Source organism: Sorex araneus, chromosome 4, assembly GCF_027595985.1.
Source record: "Sorex araneus isolate mSorAra2 chromosome 4, mSorAra2.pri, whole genome shotgun sequence".
Classification (NCBI taxonomy): domain Eukaryota; kingdom Metazoa; phylum Chordata; class Mammalia; order Eulipotyphla; family Soricidae; genus Sorex; species Sorex araneus.
In genome coordinates this window covers 137,129,684-137,140,770 of record NC_073305.1, presented here as the reverse complement: position 1 = coordinate 137,140,770, position 11,087 = coordinate 137,129,684, and the positions used below count along the sequence as shown (strand labels likewise).

Sequence of the window (11,087 nt, the reverse complement as noted above, 5' to 3'; positions counted from 1 at the left end):
AAGAGCGTCATGCAATGACTAGAATAGGAAGGAATGGGACTCGGCAACTACACCACCTCTGCTTCGCTGATGACATCGTTCCAATAACACCAAACATTAGCCAAGCAGCACGAATGCTGGCTGACTTTGATGGTGAGTGTGGAAAGGTTGGACTGCAACTGAATCTTGCGAAGACACTGTGCATGAGAAACAAAATAGTTCCTGACGTTCCATTTGCTCTCAATGGAACAAACACCTCTGAATGAAGCAGTTATGTGTATCTGGATCAAGAACTCAACATAACAAACAACTTGGCACTAGAACTGCACAGGAGGAAGAGAGCGGCGTTCAACGCTGAAGAACCTCCAGCTCTGGGCACATCTTTTCAACTTTCTGCACTAACATATGTCTCAGAGACCTGGGCCCTACAAAAACAGGATGAGAACGCTATTTGAGTTTCCCAAAGAGAAATCAAAAGAGCTATGCTTGGAGTGTCATGTTTCACTCAAGTGAGAGAAGGAATCCGGAGTTCCGACCTCCGTCGATGATCAAGGATCGGGGATACTGCCTCATTTGCCAAGGCGTTGAAAATCAGATGGGCCGTACACATGATGCAATTTGGAGATGACTGTTGGTCTAGAGCTGTTACCAACTGGATTCCACAGGACATCAAAGAATGCCTGGCCACCCACCTACAAAGAGCATCAAACCCTGAATAAATGGTTTGATGCTCTTCGTGTTCCAGGAGCAAGCAGATGCCATTGGGCTACACTAGCATGTGACAGGGTCAAATGGAGACGTTACTGGTGCCCGATCGAGCAAATCAATGAGCAACGAGATGATAAGTGATACAAGTGATAAAATATCTTTAATTCTTAAACATAGTCTCATCTCAGAAATTTTGAAAGCACCAAAAAGGTACATACCAAGATCAATTAAAACAGTACTAAAATGTTCTTCAGATAATTGTTCAAATAAAGTATTAACATGAGTCTCCTAAAATGCTACCATGATTGTAATACATTCTTCCAGTCATCAATTTTCTTTCACATTCCATTTGAATATAGCACCTATAGTGATTTCTAGTAGACAACTTGCATAAACTTTTAAATTAATGGACCTTAGATTTTCTTTGGATATTTTGTCTTCCTTTTGTTTTTAGGCCATATCTGGCAGTGCTCAGGGACCACTCTTGACAGGGCTTAGAGGACTGTGCTAGGGATTGAAACAAGGTCAGTAATGCATGAGGAAAATGCCAGCCCCTAAGCCTTTTTGAATATTTTCCTGCTTTCGTTGACAGACTCACACATACAGGAAATGAATTTTTTTTTTTTTTTAAGAAACCCCCACTAATTTAGTGGCCTGAGAGCAGAGTCAGAAGGCTAGTGACTAACAATCAAATCTTGAAAACACATCTTTAGGGAGGGTCTTGCTCTATATACTCCTCATAGAATCCCAAATGAAAATCTTTACCATTCTTTGTTCAATGCTACTGATTTGACAATTAATTAAAAAAAATCTTCACTTTCAAAGATGCTCTTTCAGGAAGTGAATTCTTCATGATTTCCCATAACACTGATGATGAAAACTTTATGGCTTGATTCATATACTAGATGATATCATCCAATCGTACCTAACCTCAAATATAAATGCCTTCCTAAATGACCTGAGAGTGATAAATCTAAAATATTACCTACTCAGACACCATAGTAGGAGAACCTTAGGTACTTGGTGGACATCTGTAAATATACAGAATGTCCTAAATCTCTTTACTGTTGCTATATTCTGACCTAGAAATTTAGATCACTCTATTATGCTAAAATTGAGCACTCTGCTTTGGCTTCTTTGGAACTGCTGATTTCCAAGAAGTCAGTAAATGGGCTGCAGAGATGGCTCAACAACTGAAGGCCACGTCTGACAGGCAGAGACCGGAGGTGTCACTGCCAGTACATATGGTCCTCTGAGCCTAGCCAGGGGTACACCCTGGGCTCCCTGAGAACTTTTTAGGAGGCCCCCCAAAACTCAAAGAAGATTAAATAATCCATCTTCTCTAAGTAGAAGTCCCTTCTGTCCTGGTTTCATGCAAAGTGGCTAACAGCGGTGCTGCCCACATTAACTAAAGGGGCAGACTCCCAACACCAAAGCATCTGAGTGGTGTTGCTTGGACGTGTCAGCTGCCAGCGCCATCAGGATCTTTTAGATGTGTCTATGACAGAACTCATCATCCCATTGTTCATTTCAACCACTTCGAAATCCATTTCATTCCACTTTTCTCCATCATCTTCTTCATTCCCATCCTCATAGTCATTCAGCCCAGAGCTAGACAGTAAAGCTTTCTGGTCCTCACTCTTCCTGCGTTCTTTTCGCTCACGATCAAGAGGTAAGGTGGCTAATTTGTACATCACTGGGAATAAAACTGCAGTGGCTACTGCCGCTGCCAATGAGGTGTATAAGACCACCGGCAAGTCTGGGTATTCTCCTTGAAGGATTCCAATGACTACAGGAATAGCCATTTCGCCTAGGGCAGCACCAACTACAAAAAATGCTGCAGATTTCCCATGGATGGTTGTGTACTGCTCTATCCAAGAAACGCCGCTGGGAAATGTGGTTGCCATCGAGGCCCCATACACTGACGTGGCTACCCAGAGACAAATCCGGTTCTTGCTGAAAAGCACCAACAATAAAGAGGAGATCAGATTGCCAATGTTGCTCAACACAATCATGGTTCCAGGTTGCAAACATGTAGCGAAAAAGATGGCCAGACCTCTGACGGCTGCAAAGGTGCCCCAGAAGATGGAGTTCAGCCCAGCAGCTTCACTTTCTGTCATGCCAGCATGGGTGGTGGCAAAGGAGAAAACATAAGAGCCATATGTGACCTCAGCTCCAACATAAAAAAAGAAAAAAATGAACAGGAGACAAAGAAGAGCTACGTGATACTTAGCTCTTCGAGATCTCTGGGCAGACACTTTAGCTTTTTCCTGCTTTGAGCTTTTCTTGAAAAACAAGGCAAAAAAAAAGAGAGAAACTACAAAAATATAAGTACCGATAATAGCGTAGGTCCACAATAAATTCAGATCATCAGGCACTCCCAGCAGAGCGCCTGGGTCAGCTCCAGAGGACTGGATGAGTGCAGAATGGTTCAGGTCGGTTTCCGTGTGGTTTTCAGCAGACACAGTTGTGCCGACTGCCAACTTGGCCAGCAATGGAGCCACAAAGGCGCCAAAGGCAAAACTGAAGTGTAAGGCCTGCATGTGTGGGGCTCCTTTATCCCCCCAAAGAGCCAGGATCAGGACGTTCCCACCTGCCAATGAAAGGGGGCAAAGAATCTTTTAATCATAGTGATGTGATTAAGAGACTACGTCATACAGAACATAAGTTCATTTCTTTTCGTTTCTATCACTAAGAAGACTCCACAGACAGAGATTACAATATACTGAGCTAACAAACACTGGTAAGAAATTCAGTGAATTCCAGAATTAGTGATGACAAAGTATGTGTGTATTTATTTACATAACATTAAAAATATATAACTATGTCATAAAGACATAACTTGTCATTACAGAGTGTTAAAACAACCAATGATTTCTAAACTTGCAATTGGTAACCCTTTGGGAAAAATACCCAAGGATAGGGGTGGAGAGATAGTACAGCAGGTAGAGAATTTGCTTTACATGAAGCCAACCAGGGTTTGATCCCCAGCACTCTCTATGGTCCCCTGAGTCATGCCAGGAGGATGCCTGAGTGCAGAGCCAAAAGTAAGCCCTGAGCACCACTGGGTGTGGCCCCAAATCCAAAATAAGAAAAAAAAGTATTCAAGCATGTAACAGAAACAAAACAACTTTTCAGGAATTTGAAAACTTTAGAATTCTGCTGTGTCCTATAGAAACAAGGATACCTTCTAACATCTGTACTTATACTATCTATAAACCTACAAGAGGTAGAGTAACTATGTGTATCCAAATTTAAAACTTTAATAAATTGTACCTATATTAACTAAATGTTAATAAAAATAAAATACACCTATATACAAAAGGAACGATGAAGCCAAGTATTGGTTTTGTTTTCCTTTTCTTTATAAACATATCTGTAAATTAACATACAATTCCACTTGTAATTTCATAACCAAAAATGTATGGCAAAGGCAAAGTATTTTCTGACTTAGAAATAATAGTACATCAGGAAGGAAGGGGAGAAAGCATGGTTAAGAAGTACATAAATATCCATATTAGAGGGTAGGTTTAAAATTAAGGGCTGGAATGCCAGTACAGAGGGTCGGGCATTTACTATAAATGCAGCTGACCTGGGTTTGATCCCTGGCATCCCATATGGTCCCCTGAGCCCCGCCACGGGTAATTCCTTAGTGCAGAGTCAGGAGTAACTCCTGGGCACTGCTGAGTATGGCCCTAAAACCAAAATAAATCAATCAATCCAGACACAAAGAGGGTATGTCCTGTCCTGGACAGACACAAGGAGGGCAGGAACTTTTCAAATACACAGCACAGGTTTCTCTTAGTTCAAAATTCAGGGTACATCTAGGAATTTTAATTGGTTACTTCCTTCTATGCTTCCCAGCTGACAGGGTTTCTAACTTGGCTCACCTGTTTATGACAGCAGTTCTCCCAAGCACAACGATTCTAGTTCTCACCCCAAATGAAAGGCCATTCAGCTACATGTAAATTCCCAAAGAGGACCCAGCCTGGTTTGGACTCTATAAATCAACTATCTCCATAGAACAAACACTTTTAAATTCACCTCACATTTGGTTGCATAAAAACTGGCACCCTACAATGATGCAAAGAGTAGTGGCACAAGCAGGGTGAGATTGAGTGACCTCATCAACAACCCCGCAGATCAGTGTCATTTTAGAGGACACTGAAGGGGACAACATATTACCTGGCCTTGTCATCCAGCAGAAAGTCCCTGCTCATGCTGAGGGCTCACTAACCTGTATCCAGAATGCCAGTTGAAAAACCAAAGACAGACATCATAACGATCAGCAAGACTGCGGTCTTACAAAACGGAACAAGAAAAAGACCAACTGTGGTAGCCAACATTGAGACCCCTGAGAAGAAAGGAAATGGTTAGCCGTACAGAGTAATATTCATGCAGAGAGCCACGGATCAAGTCAACAACATGAAAACTCCCCAAATGCAAAATATCAAAATAAAATTGAATAACATGGAGTAGACAAGCTTGTATATTGCACATTTCTGTGAAAAACTTTTATAAACTTTATGAACTGTAAAATACAAATTATTTTAATAGGAATACAAATCTACCACTACTAATCAAAATGCAATCCTAACCAGCAGGCAAAGGCTTATAGCCAAATAGCACAAAATTTTTTATTTTGAATCTCTTGTACTTAAGAAGCTAAAAAGGCATTTTAGATATGAACACAAATAGAAAAAACAAAAATAAAATGTGATAATGGTGTAATTATTATAGAAATCTACTGCAAAAACCGATTTGGGATAAGGAGGAGAATATGGGAAATGTATTATTTCATCTACTTTGGGAGTGGAAGTATTTTTTTTTTGAGAATTTTATTTTATTGAATCACCATGTGGAAAATTACAATGCTTTCAGGCTTAAGTCTCAGTTATACAATGCTGAAAAAACCATCCCTTCACCCGTGCCCATATCCCACCACCAAAAACAAAAAAAAACAAAAAACACAGTACACCTCCCATGCCGACCCTCCACCCCCCCACCCCCGCCTTGTAACTGATAAATTTCACTTTACTTTCTATTTACTTTGGTTACATTCAATATTTCAACACAAACCTCACTATTATTGTTAGGAGTACCCCACTAGAGTCAGACCTGTTGTGGAGAGATATGAGATTTTGGATTTCTATATTTTAGCAACTAAGTCCAGGGAGATTTCTTCCAGATATTGGATCATTGCAAGCTTGTAAACCCATCTGTGGTCGTCATAATATGGCGGTCACCACGCCCTTCACCCTTGGCAAGGAAGAGGCGAGAGAGAGAAATACCTTTCCCCTGGGAGTGGAAGTATTTTTAAAAATTTCTTTATTAATACTAAGTTATTCTTGTTTCCAAAGCAATTTTATCACAGTCATCCATATTTTCTCTAAACATGTCAACTTTTTCAAAATGTCTTAAGAGAATACTTGGCTGTAAATTTCAATGATGGAGCAGAGAGTACCAGAGTCATCACCAGGGAGAAAACTTTTCCCCTACACCATCACTTCAACCACCACCCTTCCCTGCTTCATTTTCAGCCAGCATCTAACCTAGACAAGTTCAAAGCACCCATTCTGGCCCATTGTGGGCCCTGGAAATCAGCCCTAAGTTCTGACAAGCCGAGCTTCTCAGCAATAAAATATGATTCAGCATGCAGCAATGGTCAGAGAGTAAGCACCTCTAACCCGCTATGGGGTCAATCAAAATGCCGAAGGTGTCCAGGTCCAGAATCTCTGTTCCCTGCCAAGCTGAGGCAGGTATTAGGGCAGCCTGACTTCTGCTGAGGACACCTAAACCACCAGCTGGAATGCTTCCTCTACAGGGACACACGGACAATAAACCAGCAGCTGGCATGTTTCCTCCAGCAGCAGCATCATCATCATCCCGTTGATTGTCGAATTTCTCAAGCACTCTCAGTAACGTCTCCATTCGTCCAAGCCCTGAGATTTTAGAAGCCTCTCTTTACTCGTCCTTCCCAATGATGCCGCATTGGAGGGTCTTTCAGGGTCAGGGGAATGAGACCCATCATTGTTACTGGTTTTGGCATATGAATACACCACGGGGAGTTTGCGAGGCTCTCCCATGTGGGCAGGAAACTCTTGGTAGCTTGCCAGGTTCTCCCAGAGGGAGACGTAGGCTATGTCTTTCAGGAGCTTGGTTTTGTAGTCTCTGGATGTTGGCCATTGGAGGGATTACATGGCACCAGGGGTAGTCCCTGGGTGTGACCGCCTAGCTTCTGGAAAATGGGAAATCTGGGCAGAAGAGGCCCAGTCCTGATCCGAGCAGGCTTGGAGGTCTCAGCCCCGGGTCCCACCCACCTGGGTTCCTCTGCCGGTAGGCTCGTCCGAACATGTGGAGAGGGGCCAAGGCTGTGGCTAGGCTCTGGAGGTCGTTGGCCTAGGGAGCTCTGCTCAGGGCAGGCAGGGAAGCTGGAGCCCACCACCTCCGAGGGGCCCCGGGGAAGACAGCCAGGTGCATGGGCTAGAGACTCTATTCTTCCTCCATAGAGACAGGAATAAAGCAGCCCATGTCAGTGTTTACTCACCCAAAAGCATAAAGTGATTCAGAGCATCAAGAAGAACTCCTCCGATCACAGAGCCACCTAAAAATCCAGAGGCACGGCCCACGAAAATCAGAGAAAGACTGCTGATGTTGCGGTTCACATTTTTTGCCAGATCTTGGAATGTGGGTCCCAGTATAGCAACACTCATTCCCTAAAAAGCAAAACAATAATTATTGTACAATGGAAACATAGTATTTATTTATATCCATGGGTGAGCTTATTTTTAAATATAAAATGTGAGGCCAGGAATGTGGCTCATCAATAAAGTGGCTAAGGCCCACATAGGAGCACTATGTTTCATCCCCAACAGGACAGCTTCCCCTCCAAAAAAAAGTGGGGAGAGAATTTCAACTGATTGTAGAAACTTGGAGTACCCCTGCAGTATTTGTTTATGGTAACAGCAGCACTACTACAGTGATATACACCTATTTTCAGCAATTTTTTTCTTTTTTCTTCTTTGTGGTCCCCACCTGGCAGTACTCCTGGCAGTGCTCGGAGGACCATATGGGATACTAGGGACTGAAACTAGCTCTGCCATGTACAAGACAAGCATCCTACTGCTGCTGTACTATTGCTCTAGCCCTAATGCATATCTTTGTTTTTTTAAATAGGGGTTTCAAGGGAGGGTGGGTAGGCTGGCACCACTCAAGCCATAGTTCTTAATGCTCTAGCCAACAGTGCCCTCAGATGCCAGGGACACTCACCAAGACATGGGAAGCCCCAGGACTTACACAAGGCAGTGCTGTGATGGGGAGATGTTCATGTGGTACTATAAATGAAAAACAGGCTTGAGATGTGCTGGAAAGATAGTACGGTGGGTAATGTGCTTGCCCTACACACTGCTGACCTGGGTTGAATACCCAGCACCCCAGATGGTCCCCCAATCACCACCAATAGTGAGTCCCTGAGCACAGCGTTGGGAGTAAGCCCTAAACACAGTCAGGTATAGCCACTGAAAACTTCCTCTCCCCATCAAAAAAATCAAGGCATTGCTTTACACCTTTGTGCTCTTCTGCCTAGGCACTAGACTTCTGTTTTATGTCAAATCTCACTGTTCCCTTTGTTTTTTCACAACCCTAAATTTAAAATATTTCAGACCAGAGAGAAAACTCACTCACCTGTGGAAGACCTGGGTTAGCCCCTGAGCACTAAGGGAATTGCCAAAAAAAAAAAAAAAAACCCAAAATCTAAATATTCATTATTTTTCACTTTTTCTGCAATTCTATTCTCTTCTGAACGATACTATAAAACTGTTAATAGGAAGGTGTAACATTATAAGAATGCTCAGCTCAAAATTTTAATTATGAAATCATCAAAGTATTCCCCATTTTTGATACTATTGAAACAGCAGTATTTTTCAATGCATATGTGGCTCTTCCTTTGAATTACACACAAACATGCATGAAAGTTACAATTTGTAAAGTTTCTAAATCTACTTATATCTTTAACTAAAATCCTAACTATCAGGAATATGCTGTAAGGCTTTCACAGAAAACACACACACACACACACAAACACATACATACATATATGTATATACGTACACACATACATAATGACAATAAAATTTTACTCAAAGACAATTTAGTGTAAGCAGAAATTAAGGACTATAGATAGTTTACAGAAGACTTCTGAAGACACTAAAAATGTGCATCTAATCAATCTACTTTCAAGAACACATTCCCATTGTGCTCAGCTCTGAACCCTGGAGTGTGCCAGCTCCCAAGTGTTGGGGCAGAGGGGAAGGCTGAACCCCAGGCTCTGATCAAACTAGTTCTAGGAAGAACTTAGAACCGGTTCTGTCACAAGTGAGAGTCCACCAAGTTCCTGCAAAATTTTTTTTTTGCTCTTTATCTGCCCCCACCCACACCAGGGGGGCACATTTTCAGTTGTACTAAGCAGGGCTGATGGTGATTCAGAGAAAAACGCTAAGTAACAAGAGTTAAAAGATGCTAAGTAAGACTTCCCTGCCGGGATTCAAAACACCCGCACACACCTGTGCAAAACCTGACAAGACAGGAGGGAAGAGGATTCCAAAGAAAGGCGAAGGGTAGGCTAGCCAAAGGGTTGGGCACAATGCGCCTGTAGCCTTATGGAGGGCTCCAAGAGCTACACTTAATGATCTGAAGCGGACACTGGGTCTGGACAGAGTAAGACGCATTACTTCTATCACTCTGCCCAACGGGATCCAGAAAAGACACTTTCCATCTCCAGGTATATTTCCCCATTAGAAAAAATAACGTGTTGGCTAAATTTGTGGGGCAAGGGGAAACCTCGAAAAGCTGTTTTGTACCCACACGCTCCCATTTCCATCAACAATTGCATTTGGGTTACTGATCCCTATAATGATAATGTAGCTGAACGCACGCTCCAAGTTATTGTAAACACACGCAACGATATTCACACAGGACGGGAATCGCCTTTCTTAGCGCCATCCCCGTCCTCAAGTGACTCCCTCAACTGTTTGTAAACCGGGGGAGGCGCTGTGGGGGACGGAGAGCACTTGCCGCTCCGGAGCTGGGCAACCCTCCTGCATCTGCATCTCCATCTCCCACCCCGGGCCCCCACCCGCACCCCCCACGGAAAAGTTCGCTGGAGTTAGAAAACATATTCATTCAACTTGCTCTTCAGGAGCAGATTCGTGCCCACTTGCTGGCGGGGGACACATGAGGAGCTGCGATCAAGGTGACACGCTTCAAAACGGTGGCGGCGAGATTCGATCTGCGAGGCGTCCTCGGGCGCGGGACGCGGGACGCGGGAGGGGTCCAGCCCCCGGCTCTCACCAGCCCCAGGAAGGCGGCGCACAGGACCACCGTGACGAACCAGCGCAGCCGGCCCCCGCTCGGCTCGCTGCGCCGGGACGCCTCCACCACCGCCGGCTCCGGCTCCATCTCCGCGGGGCCCGGGCCGTGCAGGAGCCGCCGCTCGGCAGCCGGGGCCTCGCCCCCACTGGCTTCCAGTTCCAGCTCCAGCTTGGCGGCTCGGGAGACGCGTCTGCAGTGGCTGCCGCGGCTTCTCTCCTCGGAGCCTGAGTGCCCGGCAGTCCAGACCCGGCCCCGCCCCCTCTGGGCCCGGCTGACCCCACCTCCATCTCGGGTCCCGACAGCCGAGAGGGGGCACTCCGGGGCCGCCACGCCGGGCCGGCAGGTTGTGGGCGCGCGCCCTCTCCGGCACGCACTGCGCCTGCGCGGGCGGGAAGGCGGAAGTGTGGCCTCCAGCAACGCCGACCCAGCCTCACACCGGAAGTGGACGGCGTGGCCCTGAATCGCGGACACCCGCTTTCGCTCGAGGGCACCTTTCGCAGAAGATGCCGGCGGGCTAGGCGCCCTATAGCGGAGCAGACTGAAGCTGCAGCCTGGACTATGAGGATCCAGAAGGAAGGGCAGGACAATCTACTGAAGGTGCACCCATTTTCCATGTAAGGAGGCCCAGGTTTGGCCCCCAGCACCCCAGTGAACTAGCATCCCAGCGTCAGGATGGGAGTAGCCCCTGAGCATCGCAAGAGTGTGGGCTACCAAGCAATAACTATCACAATCACTATCATCCCATCCCATTGATCCTCAATTTGCTCGAGCAGGTCCAATAACGTCTCCATTTGTCCTAGCCCTGAGATTTTAGAAGCCTCTCTTTATTCGTTCTTCTCAATGATGCCGCATTGGAGGCTCTTTCAAGGTTAGGAGAATGAGACCCATCATTGTCACTGTATTTGGCATTTGAATATGCCACGGGGAGCTTGCCAGGCTCTCCCATGAGGGCAGGAAAATCTTGGTAGCTTGCCAGGTTCTCCGAGAGGGAAAACTAGGCTATAAGAGGTCTCTTCGGGAAGCTTGGTTTT

The 11,087-nt window shown here is 45.1% G+C and overlaps 1 protein-coding gene across 2 annotated transcripts; it reads right to left on the bottom strand.

Annotated features, from left to right (window-relative positions):
- Nucleotides 1–828: 828 nt before the first annotated feature.
- LOC101559124 (sodium-dependent glucose transporter 1-like) lies at nucleotides 829–10,416 on the bottom strand. 2 transcript variants are annotated; one of them, XM_055137139.1, is made up of 4 exons: nucleotides 10,338–10,416; nucleotides 7,235–7,403; nucleotides 4,925–5,041; nucleotides 829–3,280 (listed from the first exon to the last, which is right to left on the bottom strand). In XM_055137139.1, the coding sequence occupies exons 1-4, from the start codon at nucleotides 10,341–10,343 to the stop codon at nucleotides 2,166–2,168; spliced, it is 1,407 nt and encodes a 468-aa protein (XP_054993114.1). In that variant the 5' UTR covers nucleotides 10,344–10,416; the 3' UTR covers nucleotides 829–2,165. The 2 variants fall into 2 exon arrangements, with proteins under 2 accessions (XP_054993114.1, XP_054993113.1); XM_055137138.1 differs by having other exon boundaries at nucleotides 10,036–10,407.
- Nucleotides 10,417–11,087: the final 671 nt, after the last annotated feature.

Bases quoted from the DNA above. Each gene is read 5' to 3' on its own strand.
- LOC101559124 (XM_055137138.1), bottom strand. From the start codon at position 10,143: ATGGAGCCGGAGCCGGCGGTGGTGGAGGCGTCCCGGCGCAGCGAGCCG. The intron at 5,042-7,234 runs GTGAGTAAACAC...CTTTCTTCTCAG, and splicing joins GAATCACTTTATGCTTTTGG to GGGTCTCAATGTTGGCTACC. The intron at 3,281-4,924 runs GTTAGTGAGCCC...TTTCATTGGCAG, and splicing joins AACTGGCATTCTGGATACAG to GTGGGAACGTCCTGATCCTG.